This window comes from Anabrus simplex, chromosome 6 (genome assembly GCF_040414725.1).
Source record: "Anabrus simplex isolate iqAnaSimp1 chromosome 6, ASM4041472v1, whole genome shotgun sequence".
NCBI classification, from domain to species: domain Eukaryota; kingdom Metazoa; phylum Arthropoda; class Insecta; order Orthoptera; family Tettigoniidae; genus Anabrus; species Anabrus simplex.
The window spans coordinates 72136258-72152019 of NC_090270.1; the positions used below are offsets into that span (position 1 = coordinate 72136258).

General features: G+C 41.1%; 1 protein-coding gene across 1 annotated transcript; it reads right to left on the bottom strand.

Moving 5' to 3' along the window:
• Positions 1-201: 201 nt before the first annotated feature.
• Positions 202-9782, bottom strand: yellow-g2 (L-dopachrome tautomerase yellow-g2). Its single transcript, XM_068228265.1, has 2 exons — positions 9752-9782; positions 202-6193 (listed from the first exon to the last, which is right to left on the bottom strand). Exon 2 carries the CDS (start codon positions 6185-6187, stop codon positions 5063-5065), a length of 1125 nt encoding a protein of 374 aa, XP_068084366.1. The 5' UTR covers positions 6188-6193; positions 9752-9782; the 3' UTR covers positions 202-5062.
• Between the last annotated feature and the right edge of the window lie 5980 nt (positions 9783-15762).

Here is a 15762-nt window from a genome sequence, read left to right on the forward strand (position 1 = left end):
ACTTATGGTGCGCTACCACTACCATCAATGATCACCATGTCTTCGATCTCTTCTTCACAACATGTACTCGATGTGACCGGCACCCATTGCAATACAGCCTTCCACCCTACGTCTCATGGAATCACGAATTCGTTGGAACATCCTTGGCTATTGCTGAATTGCAATATAAGCAATGAGTACGCGTTCTCGAAGCGTAGGGCATGCACCGGAGCATTGCTCGGTGCACCGTGCGAAAGACGACTTCGCTAGGTTGACCAGAGTGCAAACACCCACTCCTGTCTCTCTCTTTCCCTACGCCTGTCTCACTCGCTTCGCCTGTCTCCCCCTTCTTCACTTGCTCTACAGCGCTCCACGATCCGAGCAGAGTCGAGCCGAGCTTAGCCGAGTCGCCCCGAGTCAAAACGCTGGTCCGAACCGAGTCAAGTCAGGCCGATGCACGGTGCACAAAACCTCTGCGCCTCGGTTTACACGTGTGAGATTTTGGGCCTTTGAGAGGCCCTGTCGTAGTGCATCCACATTATTTAAGGGGACCACATACACCATGGAATTTACATGTCACCAAACCTAAAAAAACTAAAGGGTTAAGGTCAGGCGAACGTGTAGGCCAAGGGATTGGCCCTCCCTGACCAATCCATCACTCATAGAAGACCTGTGTTAATTGTCGCCTAATCCTACGATAAAATGGCCGATGCCCCATCATAATATGTTCATAACACAACACACTAGTAGGTTTACGGCCAATGTGTAGGTAGGAACGTATTTCCGCCTTTTCTTGCATACAACCTTGCGTAAATTACTGGAACATCGTGATCATGATAGTAGTAGTAGTGGATCATAACTCCGAAGATACTGAGTTTGTGACCAATGTTTATAGGACATACTTTCCTTCGTTTGTTGCGTTCTTCCTCCTCTGTAAATATTCGAACCTTTTTTTAAGGACACTCTGTATACTATTCTAATATTCTCCCATATAGGAATAAAATATTCATCGCCAGCAATGATGATGGTGAGAGATCAGCAGATCACAAGTTCTCCAGCCTTGTAAATACAAAGATATTCTCAGAATTCCCAAGGCTATCTGTACCTCCTAATGGCTGGTAAATAGTACATGGGGGCTATCGCTAATCTTTTACCAACATTACCCATTTCCTCTGAGTCTCTGTTCTAAAATAGCCTGTCTGTTATAGACTACTTCTGTAAACCTGAGAGATGAGAAATGAGAGATGGACGCAGTATTTGGACCACTGAGCAGCAACCTGCGTGGTTTGGTGCTGATGTATTGTACGGAGACGGAGGAGTTTTTGTTGTGTAAAGGTTGTGAAAAGAAAAAAAAAACCAGTGAAACACAAAAATAAATATTTTAACACAACATTCATTTGCGGACAACTATACAATTGTTGATTGTTAAGTTCTTATGAAAGTACCGTATAGGCCTACATGAATATTGATATTGTTCTTAAATGGCCTCTTTTTAAATCTGAAGTGCCTATTTTACGTATATTCTTCTTATACCGCTTTTACCACACCTGTGGGGTGGCTAGTGCGAACTGTGCCATACATATGGTGATTTGGCCCTGTTTTACGGCCAGATATCCTTCCTGACGCCAAATCTATGTGGAAAGATGTAACCACTATTGTGTGTTTCTATGCTGTTTGGTAGTGTGGTGTATTGTCTGAATATGAAGAAGAGAAATGCTGGGACAAACACAAACACTCAGTCCCCGAGGGAGAAGAATCATTCACATGCAATTAAAATTCCCGACCCGGCCAGGAATCAAACCCGGAGTCCTCTGTACCAAAGGCCTCAACGATGACCATTCACCCAAGGAGTCTGACGCCAATTTTTTTTTACGTATATTGCCTGCTTTGACAACTTTGTGTACCTGAACATATGTCCTCTAGTGATCAGTCTTGAAGAACACATATTGAATCGCTATCCTCGGACCGCTTTCTGAAATTTAAATCCTGTGTCTTCGTAGTCAGAGGTAGATATGTTTTGTACCACTCAAAGATAAATTTTCACCGAGCTCGATAGCTGCAGTCGCTTAAGTGCGGCCAGTATCCAGTATTCGGGAGATAGTGGGTTCGAACCCCACTGTCGGCAGCCCTGAAGATGGTTTTCCGTGGTTTCCCATTTTCACACTAGACAAATGCTGGGGCTGTACCTTAATTAAGGCCACGGCTGCTTCCTTCCCGGTCCTAGCCCTTTCCTGTCCCATCGTCGCCATAAGACATATCTGTGTCGGTGCGACGTAAAGCCAATAGCCAAAAAAAAAAGAGATAAATTTCCCATCACTATACTGTGAACATATATTCCACATGCAACTGGACATTGCATAATATGGTTTTCAACAATATCGATAACATTGTGTCGGCAGTCTCAAGTGGGATAGGTTCGTCATAAGATTTATTTGGTTTTCCATGAGAAATGAAATGGCATAAGGGTTTTAGTGTGGGGAGTGTCCGCGGACAAGTTCGGATCGCCAGATGCAGATCTTTTGATTTGACACCCGTAGGCGACCTGCGCATCGTAATGAGGATGAAATGATGATGTAGACGACACATACACCCATTCCCCGTGCCAAGGGAATTAACCAGTTATGGTTAAAATTCCCCAGCCCGCTGGGAACCGAACCCGGGACCCCTGTGACCAAAGACCAGCACGCTAACCACTTAGCCATGGAGCCGGACTTCCATGAGAAATTGGCTTCGATTAAGAACAAACGATGCACCTTAAAATATTAGTCTCTTCCTAACGATGTTAATATGGGTTTGATACGTTCTATTTAACAGTGAATATTATCCATTTTGCCACTGGATTGGCATGTTGTATTCATATATCTGTGCACATTATAGCTAGACCTCGAACTTTTAGGTGCTAAACACTTTATTTTAGGTGCCTAAAATAGGATCTTAAATGTGAAAAAAAATAGTTTAGTTATTTTTACGGGTTGAACCGTGTTGTTGTTGTTTTCTGTGCATTACGTACAGTTTGACGACGTTGCAAGGCGACTGAAGTATCCCTACTCGATCCGAGGTAATCCGTCTCCTAGGCAGCAATCACATCAAATCAAAGTATTCGAAACGTCGGCAAACCGTACGTAATGTACAGAAAACAACAACAACAACACGGTTCAACCCGGAAAAATAACTAAATAATTCTATACGCCGTGGAAGCTTCACATCTAAGATGTGAAAATATAGGTTCTAAAATATTTTAGGCAGCTCCAATTTTACGTATTTTAACACACATTTATAAATTAAAATACCGTGTTTATATTGCTAAATTGATGACTGGGTGAGTTAGCCGCGCGGTTAGGGGCGCGCAGTTGTGAAATCGCATCCGGGAGACAGCGAGTTCGAACCCCACTGTTGGCAGTCCTGAAGATGGTTTTCCGAGGTTTCCTATTTTCACACCAGGCAAATGCGGGGGCTGTACGTAAATTGCCGTTTCCTTCCTACTCCTAGCCCTTTCCTGTCCAATCGTCGCCATAAAACCTATCTGTGTCCGCACGACGTAAAGCAAGTTGTAAAAAAATGATAATTCTTTAGGGGGAAATATCAAACAAATTTCCCTCACCTCTTTGCAACCAACGTCACAAAATGTAATTTTACCATCCACTGTGAAATGGGGAAACTCCTGTAATCACTGTTTAATTAAAGACGACTTGGAACCTGTCAGCAGCTCAATGTCCGCCTTCGTAGTGTAACGGTCAGTGTTATTAGCAGCCGTTCTCGGGGGCCCGGCTTCGGTTCCCGGTACTGTCAGAAATGTAAAAATGGGAGGAGAGCTAGTATGCGGTTGAAATGATACATGCAGCTCACTTCCATTGGGGGTGTGCCTGAAAAGAACTGCATCGCCTCGGGATGAGGACACGAGTTTATCTTTTAGCCAGTGTGAATATTCAGGACACAACTAGGGGCGTGCACTGCGCGAGGTCCTTAAGGACTTCCCGGGGTTATGATTTACAGTTTCCCGATTTCAGGAGTTTGTTTGAAAAGTAATCCAAGTATATAGTGCATTTAGATATTTAGGAAGCACAATCAGAAGTGATGAGGTGAAGAGCAGAATCGCAATGGCCAAGGAAGCGTACATGAAGCAAAGGGTACGGATGAGTGAGTTTGTGAAGTGCTTTATATGGAGCTTTGCTCTTTATGGGCCTGAGACTTGGACTCTGAGAAGAGAGGTAAAAAGATGATTGAAATCTTTTGAAATGTGGGTGTGGAGAAAAATGGAAAAGATCAACTGGAAAGACAAATTAAGGAATGAAGTAGTATTGGAAATAGTAGGTGAAGAAATGACGACGATGCTTGGAAACCATTTAAAACAGAAAGAATAATTGGTTAGGCCAGTTTACGAAGGAAATGTTTATTAATACAGGCAATGGAAGGAAAAGTTGCAGGAAGAAGGAGGTATCAGATGATGGACAGTGTGAAAATTAATGGAAGATACTGGAAGACTCAAAGGATGGCAGAAGACAATAATAATGTTATTGGCTTTACGTCCCACTAACTACGTTTTTACGGTTTTCGGAGATGCCGAGGTGCCAGAATTTAGTCCCTCAGGTGTTCTTTTACGTGCCAGTAAATCTACCGACACGAGACTGACGTATTTGAGCACTTTCAAATACCACCGGACTGAGCTAGGATCGAACCGCAGAAGACAGATCGGCTTCGAAAATGCATGCGAAAACCTGCTGATAGGCAGATAACCGATGATGATGATCATCATGATGATAATGACTGTTCAAGATAATCAAGTCGAGTCGGCAAATATTTCAGTTTCTCGGAACAAATTAAAAACATTTTTAATAAGCTTAGGGATAAAAATAGGCAAATATAGGTTTTTATGTCAATTTAGGCATTTTAGGCACTATAAGATTACAGTTTTCAACCTTATATATAATGTACATGAAACTTGTAAATAGAACTTCATTTAAAGTTATCTCTCTAGGAACAAAATAGGCTTTGCCTAAAATCCGAGGTCTAATTATAGCTACTAAAGTTTTCGACATCATATTCGATATTTTGGCACTCACCCTGCGGAAGATAATTTTTTCTATTATCGACAGGTTTGCATTACTATGAGGTATTGCACGGCCCCACATCCAACTTTATTTTGAATATAATCGGGAAAATTGCTTTCTAAAATTCGCATTCGTCCATGTTTATAATCAGCAAGTGCATGGGTTGCAAGAAAACACTCAGAACCACTGTGCACAACGTCGAAATTCTCCACTTTCATACCCTTATTGGTATCCCACCTGTACACCTCAGGTCTACCTTCCAAGCGGAAGAAGATTGCACTTCCATTGTCGGTCCCCAAGATGACCATTCTATCGTGTTTAAGACCTATATCTAAAATCTTTCCTGCGCAGGAACCACTCCTCAAAAACTCGACCTTGATAGCGAACATGTGTTTTCCAGACAAGTATGTAAAGTACAGATAAACACCAGAACTTCTGACTACTAGGGCAATGTACAGGACATCACGTATACTACTGCCTAGAGCTACAGCTAGAGGAAGCACCACACGAAATCCTCGACCTGTGGATATATTAAAAACCAGGATAGATCGAGTCGCAGCGTCGCTAATGTACAGAAAGCAGTTTCCATCTGGGGAATAGTCTACTACTAGATACTGAAGACGACTGGCTGGGCACACTAAGGGGGATAGATCAATCACTTTCGCGATCTTCCCAGTCTTAATGTCAATGCCGACCACTTTAGGAGGGCACCGGCGAATAGGTTCTTCTAGGAACTTGGTGATGCCGACATCCAAAACCCAGAGCACCTCATTAGAGTCTAAGAAAATGTCCACCACAGACTGAAGTGCGTTGCAGTTGCCTTCCTCCTGAAGGCTCCAGCAGGGGTAGGGTTCGAGGACGGCCTGGCAGGTCGGAGCCTTCAAGGATACTTTAGCGAGTGTGGCAGGAATCCCACTCTTAAACCTGGGTAGAGCGAGGAAGGCTACATCGTCGTGCATCTGAGCTCTAGTGGCGATCACGTTCTTGGCAATGTAACGTCCTGAAGATTGGAAGAGGCTCTTTGTGATGGGGCACGGCCAATGGAAAATACCGCCAGTCCACACCAGAGGAGACTGCTCCTTGTTACAGACGATTGAAGCTGTGATCTGCAGCAAAGTCAGGGTTGCTAATATACATAGAGTATACCGGGCAGTCCGCATCCTTTTCTGAAAAACAGCAAGCAATGTTGACAGAAATTACAATTTCTTTATTATTAAAGAATATCATCACAGAAATACGTATTAGAGTCATTAAGTTCGTGGACTGGCCGTCTAGTGTCGCTGTGCTGCACTGTATCTGAGAGTTTGAACCACAGGATGTTGCCGTGACAGTTGTTCGCCAGTCCCAGCAAGAGGCATACAGTATAAGCAGAACTACGGTCTCTGCTGTGAAGGGTAATTGAATTTCAGCGGCGGAACTTGAGAATGTCATAGTTTGAGCAAAGGGCAAATTTTAAGTCCTGCCAAAAATTTGGTAGCGAAACGTCTGAAATGATCAAGTCGAAATCGCCCGGATCAACAGACAGGGAGACGACGTGAAAAGGCAGGTATAATAAACATAATAATCCTTGAACTGAGTTGTTGCCTACACTGTAGGCGCCAGTCCACGAACTTACTGACTGTAGTAGTATGACGAATAGAATACCTAGTGTGATCACTCCGCTCTCTTAATATTGTCGTTGGTAGCCCCACCGGAGTGCGGCGCTACAGTCGCAATGAACCAGCTACAACATCGCATGCGCCGAATTGTCGACGAAGGTAATAGCGTGCGTGCAGTCATGGTAACAATTTGAACGCCTATCAGGGAATTTGTTTATTTTGATACCTTCCTAAAATCTGTATTAATACCTGCGCAATGCTTTATGCGTGCAATAAACTAGTTTTCTATTATTTCGAGAAAATGTCGTATTGTCTCGTTCCTGGTTGTACATTGGGTTACGGATGAAAGCGTAATGGTTGACGAATTTTTACACCACCAAAAGGAAAGAATTTGTTTGCGAAGTGGGCGAGAGTTATTCCGCGGAAAGATAAGTAATTGTCGGCCAAAAGCAGAACATGCGACCTGCATTTCTCGGCAGATTTAATAAATTATAAAGGCGGACTGTTTCATTGTGAACGGTAAAAACGTTGAACTTCCTCGTGTGAGCTGGAAATTAAAACGAGGAGCAGTGTCTCATATGTTTTTCCAAATGTATCGAAATACCTACCCACTGAGGTAAAATATTGTGAAAGGCACATATTAGGAAGAGTGATGGCAACACTGAGCGGTCGTATTCAATGTCAGCCTAGTTGTAGTCAAATTCACGGCCAGTCTAGTTCTCTTACCGATGATCAAAAGCCAATTGTGTCTCTCAGAAGGCGACTAAAGAAAGCAACTCGTAATTTAATGTCAGCTAAATGTATCTTTCATCAGTCATAGCTAGGATTAATTTCCTACAGGGATAGATTAAGGACACGAAATGTTTAATACAATATTGCTTTCGCTTTTCGTAATGTTCCATTTTCTCTCGTGTGTTCTCGTGTGTTCTCGTATTAAAGTCCAAGGATATTTCTCTGAGAGTATTATTCATAAGTCTAAACAACTGGATGTTGTATTTGGTTATTTGCGTAGGCTATCAGTGTAACGTCCACTAAAACAGCTGACCGTGTAGCGTTGGTGATTGGCTGCACTAGCGCCGTCTTGCGGAAGCACGCTTGAACTCGGTGAATGATCTCACTGAATATTCTATTCGTCATGATAGTAGTATAGCAAAGCTGCGTAAAAGTAATAAAGTTATTAAAATACAGTACCAATTATTTGCAACTGTTATAACGTGGCAGTAACTCAGAAATGTTTTTGCGATGGTGTGAAAGGAAAGGGCTACTACTGAGAAGGAAAAGGTCACCAAGGCTTTAATTAAGTTACAGCCCCAACATTTGCATAGCGTAAAAAATGAAAAACAACTAAAACAATGTTTAGAATGATGTTTTCACGGCCCATAAATTGTAGACATGAAAATACAGCCTTTGGGCTTTTGCCGTGTCAGGAAAACAAAGTGAAATTCTTTACGTTTCGCAGAGAACTTCGCTCCGTGACTTCAGAAGAAAATCTCGGCTGTTCACGGTGAAGACTGGAAGACTTCTCTAATAATGAAGGTTTGAATTTAAAAATGCTTTACCGTTGGTCTGTAGCACGGCCGACTTTATACGTCGCTCTAGCTAGAGCAACGCAGCGCAGGAGTGGTACTCCCATTCGTCACTAGATGTCTCACTGTATACTGGCCTACCGAGTGGGAAGTGACGACATTATCCAAGATTCTTGTTCCATCCTATGTGCGTTGCGAAATAACAGCAGGGTCATCAGACGAATCACAGACGAATGTGGCAGAAGAAATAAATGGAAATAAAAATAATAAAATAAAATAAAGAGCAATGAGAAACTCACAGGGTAGAATACAACTGAAGAATGGAAAGAAAATATGCAGAAGAAACAGAGGAAATGAGTGTGGGCCGGATTAATGGCGGTGGTGGTGGGGAAAAGAGGGTGTCATAACAAGTGTACACACGTTATAGAAGTATGGTACACCTAGCCTGGAATGAACTATCAGGTGATGAGGAGAGTGCGAATTTGAAAAACACCGAAATGAAATAACAATAGTGAAAGGACAGGAAAGAGAACTACCTACGTAAATCCTTAATGGCTGGCAACCACGTATTATTTAATTGATAGCCAGTGCCCCCTTTCATTTGTTAGGATTTTTACGTATTTCCACAGCTTCCTCTATAATCCTAGGTGGGTAAGAGCTCGAACTTCTTGGAAGACGACATTATGGCCCGCCGATAGGGCGTGTTCAGCTACTGCTGACTTGTCCCGTTGGTTGAATCGAATATTTCGTTGGTGTTCCTTGATACGAGTATTGGCAGATTCGGCCAAGTACACCCTGGAGTGACAAAATTCCCCGTACTGATCATTCAGCCAAGGAGTCGGATTCTAATGATCACTAGTGTGAACGCGAAAATGAATGTGCGAATGCAGCATTTACTGACTGTACCACGAACAAAGCTATTGTCAAAAGACTTTTCTTCGAACCTGTGTGCATGTAGCTGCTATGTAAAGTAACGGTGGTGCGTGGCATCTGAAAAGTAAGAGCTGACAATCTTGGTTACGGAAAGGTCGGCTGTTCCAGGTAAATACTACCAAGCTGGAAACGAGCTGCAAGGACTAGATATTTATTTCAGAGTTGATTGACTTAAAACATCTATTTTTAATTTTTGAACTATTTTAAAATAGTAAATTAATCTAAAATAGTTAAAAGGGAGATCAATCTATTCATCTAGATTGCCTTCATACAACCATAACGAGTTACCGAACATTAGTGTCCGAAATCTAGCCCCACATACTGTGAATACAACATAACCAGTAATTGATTATTCAACGGAATTTCTATGCTTTCATTACGTTAAATTCAGCTAAATATATTTCAACTCTGTCGGCAGCCCTGAAAATGGTTTTCCGTGGTTTCCCATTTTAACACCAGGCAAATGCTGGGGCTGTACCTTAATTAAGGCCACGGCCGCTTCCTTCCCATTCCTAGCCCTTTCCTGTCCCATCGTCGCCATAAGACCTATCTGTGTCGGTGCGACGTAAAGCAACTAGCAATATATATATATATATATATATATATATATTCAATTCACTTTCCTGATCCTGTTAAGCATAGTATACACATATCTCAATTCTCTTACCTCTATGTTTTGCTTAGCATGTTTGATGAACTCACTGCCATAACTGTGTCCATGTTCTATATCACATACCATCTTTATATACACGATACCTGTGAGGGTAAACAATGCAGTCTCAATGTAAACACGCTCTCCATAACGACCTTGATGTGACTTCGAGAGCATTTTATTCAACGTGCAGGATCAGCAGGAGGGACTGCGAGTGAAGAAACTCACGTTTTCAAGCTTGCAAGAGTGTCAAAGGCGATGTTTTGCTTTACATTGTTGTATTTTATATCATGAAATGAGATCCCAGGACGGGTTCGGCTTGCCAGGTGCAGGTCTTTTGATTTGACGACCCCAGGCGGCCTGCGCGTCGTGATGAGGATAAAATGATGATGAAGACAACACATACACCCAGCCCCCGTGCCAGGGAAATTAACCAATGGTGTTTAAAAGTCCCGACCCTGCCGGGATTCGAACCCGGGACCCCTGTGACCAAAGGCCAGCACGCTAACCATTTAGCCATGGAGCCGGACTTTTATGTCATGTCAATAATATATACAAAAGTTTCGAAATCATTCTGATGCACTGAGATTACCACCAGATAATAATAATATTAATAAAATAATAATAATAATAATAATAATTATTATTATTATTGTACCGAGTGGTACACCTTTACGCCGCAATTTTAAATCTTCCGCCAATAAGTACTCCGCTACTGGAGAAACTCTGAAATTTAAAAACTGGATCAACTCACTAGTTTCTCAGAAGATGTCACTACCATAAATTTTGTGTTTACAAAGTTGTCAATACTGTGTGGATTTCAACTTGTTTTGTTTTCTATCGATCAAGAAGTGTGGACATTCTCTGATAGATGTCTCTACAAAAAACTATGACTATGCACCCTGGTGCGAAGTAGAAGAACTTTATTTGAAGAAATTTTGTATTCATGAGTTTGTTCTTTACTAAATTTCGTTCTTTCATTTGTGGGTTGGCAATATAAATCTTTTCTTTCCACCAGTTTTGAACTTAGCCAATCCAGTATTTCTGTAATTAATTTTTGACCAATCGTGTCTTTCTTCTTCGATTTTGATGTGTAACTGTAAGCTACCCAATAAACGACTGTGGGTGTGTCTTAATTATTCATGAAAGGTCTCGAATCCTCCCCGAGAGTATAAAAACTGCTGATTTTCCTGCCTCTCCGCCACTCGAACAATATCTAGCCTAGTGTATGGAAGTGTAGCAGGGGCGGGTAGCGCCTCTTCCTTCGGGCAGCAGCTCTTCACAAAGGTAATGGCCGTTTATCATCTTTATTTTCTTGCTAGCTCAGCAGTTTAACCCTCGGGGAAGGTCCGAAACCTTTTTGATGTAACCTATCTGTCCAAAAATGTAACTTTTGCCGTTTTGATGTAAAATTTCCATATAACTTTAACTGTAAATCGGGGAGAGTGCTTTACGCTCTCGAGCTCCCATTCATTTTGAATTTGAGGTGACTACGCTTTCGTAACAGTTCTTCTACTCTTCCTTAATGTGTTAAATTTATTCTGTATACGAGTCACCTCCATAGTTTGGGAATAGCCCCTGCTTCATCGGCCTAGTGCCTCTTAGGTTTTTAGAAGTTTCATGTAGGAGTGCATATTCACGCCTCCATTCAGTTTTGCATTTTGGGCCATTAACTTAACCTATTATTTTCCTACTAAGGCCCATTAGGTTGGGTACAAGATACCCCTGTTTCTTTGTAAGTGTGCCTTGAGGGTAGTTAATAGTAAAGACCGTTGTGGCCTTTGATAGGCTTGAAAAATTGAGAGCGGGTCAGCTCTTTCTTGTATTTGGATATGTGCCTCTAGGAGGCCTGATAGTGCTAGGTGGGAGTAAGTGCTCCATGAAATGAGGGGATTTCTGCCCTTTGGTAATATGTGGTTGTGAGCTGAGAGCTCAGAAATTGTAAAAAGTGGGGCTTAAAGCCCAGATCGTTAAAGTGTCTCTAAATCTTGGCTTTTCTGGTCTTGTACCTCATTTGTTAACTTGTTATTTGTTGAATGTTCAAATTCTATGTCAAAATTGTTATGTTTTGCTAATTTCGAAAATATAACCTTTAATGCAATTTTAATCAATATCTCAGCTTTGTAGTTAGACCCATTCCAGCCCGCACCTTCTTTCATCTCTGCATTCCATGGGTAACCCTGTAACAATTATTATTATTATTATTATTATTATTATTATTATTATTATTATTACTTTTATGTTCCACTAACTACGTTCTTACGGATTTTCGAGACGCCGAAGTGCCGGAATTTTGTCCTGCAGGAGTTCTTTTACGTGCCAGTACATACTCTGACACGAGGCTGACGTATTTGAGCACCTTCAGATACCACCTTTTAGTCGCCTCTTACGACAGGGAGGGGATACCTTGGGTGTTATTTTACCGCCCTCACTCACAGGGGATGACTTCTAGTGACGAGTCATAATTATTAACTATCATTTTAGTAGGTCTTTCATTATCCATTCTTTGAATATGGCCATAACATTTAAATCGCTTTTCTAATGGTGCCTGATATTTTCTCAGATCGCAGATCTCCTTTTCATCCACACTACTTCTACGCATACCGAGCCAAAAACTTTTGCTAACCATTTTTCTTTCTTGTTTTTCTAAATTTTTAGTTAGTTTCTTACGGCGACGATGGAATAGGAAAGGCCTAGGAGTGGGAAAGAAGCGGCCATGGCCTTAATTACGGTACAGCCCCAGCATTTGCCTGGTTTTTAGTTAGTGACCTGCCCCCAATGCTCAGGGTGTCTGATGCGAATAATGCTTCAGGCCTAATTACCGTGTTATAATATTTTAATTTAGCGTTCGGAGATATTAATTTTGTTGTTGTAGCTGTTCAATGTAATTCTACAGGCTTTTTGTAATGTAGAAATTCTGTCTGTTTCCTTCATGTTTTAATCCGGATGGTTGGATGCTTTCCTCTTAAGTATTTGTAATTATTTAGCTGAGGGATTTTGCTTTACTGAGTTACCAGAAGTTGTTTGTCTAAGTATCGAGGAGATCCTTCCATGTATAGGGCTTCTCATATGAGACGCGCAGTCCAGTTTTGGAAGCAATTGCCTGAACTTTTTCCAGGGATTATTATTATTATTATTATTATTATTATTATTATTATTATTGTATCGGGAGGTACACCTCAACTCCGCACATTCAAAAGATGCGCCTTAAAGAACTCTATCTATCTAACCAAACGTGAAACTGCTACTACATGAAGTTGGAACTTTAATCAGAAGATGTCACTACTGCAGTATTAAGTAATTGTGTTATTGTGAAGTTGCCTAAACTGACTGGATTTATTTGCTTGGTGTTTGTTTACTTCAAGAAGTTTAAACTTTCCTCCATAGATGTCATTTCAAAAACTCTGGTCATGCACTCTGGTGCAAGGTGGAAGAACTTATAATTTAAAGAAGTTTGGTGTCTCTAGGTTTTCATAACTGAATCAATGTTCATTTATTTTCGGGTTGGCTACACTTCTCTTTCTTTCCGCCAGTTTTTGAATGTGACCAATCACTAATTTTCTGTACTTAATTTTCAGCCTATCACAGGCTTCTTCTTGTTTTTTTTGATACAACTTTTGAATTAACCAATACAATTGAGAGGGTGTGCCCGGATTAGTCCAGAATCCTCTCGAACCTTCCCTTCGTGTATATAAACTGCGGTTGCTCTGGCTACCTTGTCATTTGATCTCCGAATTTCTAAGAGTGTGTGTTAAGACAGGGACGCCTCATTCTTCGCCAGGCAGTTCATCAGCCCAGGTAATGGCCATCAGTTTTATCTCTCTGTAGCCACCTCCGCCGATTTACACGAGGGGAAGGTCCGAATTTCTAACTATGTAACCGTTCAATGTAAACTTCTTTCTTTTCATGTAAAATTTCGTAAGTTCTTAAAACTGTAAATCGGGGATAGAGAGTGCGTTACCCTCTCGAGTTCCCCTTCAACTTGATTTGAGGTGATTACGACTTTGTAAGTGTTTGTCTTCCTTTCCGTAATACATTAAATTAACCTTTACTCGAGTCACCTCAGTAGCTTGGGATTAGCCCCTGTATCTCTGGGCCAAAGAGCCCCGTTAGGATTTTATTCTTCATTATCTAGGAGTGCAAGTGTACGCCTCCATTCATTTTGTGTTTGGGCCAGTAATCTAACCTGTTCTTTTTCCATGAAGGCCCAGTAGGTTGGGTAATAAATACCCCTGTAAAAGTAATTTCAATTGTAAATTGGGCCTAGAGAGACCAGAGAGTGTAAGGTTTTGAAATGTTGCCTTAAGCGGGCGGTTAAAATTGGATGAATGTTGGAGAACCTGTAAGCTCTTTTCTAAGTTTACTGTAATATTGAGGAGTGCCTCTAGAAGGCTGTAAATTTGTTGGAGCAAAGTGCTCTTGAATGAGGGGATTTCTGCCCTTGCCAAAATTATACCACTTTGAAATTGTAAATTTGTAAAATAGGGGCTTGAATTCCAGAATCTGTAAAATTCACTAATCTTGGATTTTCCTAGTCGTGTTTCAAGATTGCTATTTTGTACCTGAGATTTCATTGTTATTTCACCTAGTGAAAAATTGTTAAGTTTTTTTTGCAAGAAATATAACCTTTATTCAAAGTTTTAATTCAAATTTCTGATATCGTAGTTAGACCCATTCAACAGCCGCACCTTCTTTCACCTCTTTCTGCGATCCACCAGAACACGGTAATTATTATTATTATTATTATTATTATTATTATTATTATTACATGTATCCTAGGGCTGATTCGCGGCACATACAGCCTTTGTGATAATAAATGAGTAGATATCTGACGTTGAGATAACAAGCTCCGGTCTAGAAACCCAAGAATAAATGTGGTGATATCCAATCAATCACTACTGATCTGCATTTAGGGCAGTCGCCCAGGTGGGAAAAATATTCGTGTATAGGAAGGGGAGTTAGGGATTGGAATAACTTACCAAGGGAGATGTTCAATTCATTTCTAATTTCTTTGCAATCATTTGAGATAAGGATACGAAAACAACAGATAGGGAATCTGCCACCTGGGCGACTACCCTAAATGCAGATCAGTAGTGATTGACTGATCCGGACACGTTGAGAGAAGGATTGTAAGTGGGATGTACTTTGGTAAGGTACAATGGCTCTTAAGACGTGAATATCTCATAGACATGTTACTTACAGTATCATCAGTCTGACACCTGCAGTTTGAAAGATCTACAGTATATTGCTTAGGTAGAGTCGACAAAACTGCACTTTCTATAAATGTTCACCCTTGTGCCCCATGGTAGGTAAATAAGTAAGAAATATTTCAATAGAATTGTTGTCATTCACATACCGAAGAAGATCCAAATGGGGCATATCGGTGTTGAATCTGAACTGAGATAAATATTTGGTTTTGATTTACCTCATTAACTATTGTTTCAGTTACCATTTGTCCCATCGTTTCTTATCAGTCCATCACAAATTATTGTACTTAAATAAGACAAGTTTCCTCTCCCTTGACAGCAATATGCTGTGTTAGAAATGGTTTGAATTCAGAAGGTAACATCAATCTACTCATAAATTTACCATTGTCTGTATAAATAAATTGTTCATTTTCCCCGTAGAACTGTCTGCGTTGTTTGAGTCACGTAGCTGTCAGCTTGCGTTCGGGAGATAGTGGGTTCGAAACAGTGGCGTATCCTGGAATCTCCACTGAGGCATGCAACTAGTAACCATGCAGTTAACACAATGTATTAAGTAAATTTCAATTCTACTCACCCTAATTACATGTAAGTGAACTCGAGCCAAACAGTTTTACTGTAAGTTCCTGGATTGAACGTGCGTACACAATTCTTGTTTTCTATTTTTAAATTTACGAGAATCCGCCTCTGTGGTGTAGTGGTTAGTGTGATTAGCTGCCACCCCCGGAGGTCCGGGTTCGATTCCCGGCTCTGCCACGAAATTTGAAAAGTGTTACGAGGGCTGGAACGGGGTTCACTCAGCCTCGGGAGGTCAACTGAGTA

Excerpts from the sequence above, each read along its gene's own strand:
- yellow-g2 (XM_068228265.1), bottom strand. The coding sequence starts at position 6,187 with ATGCGGACTGCCCGGTATACTCTATGTATATTAGCAACCCTGACTTTG.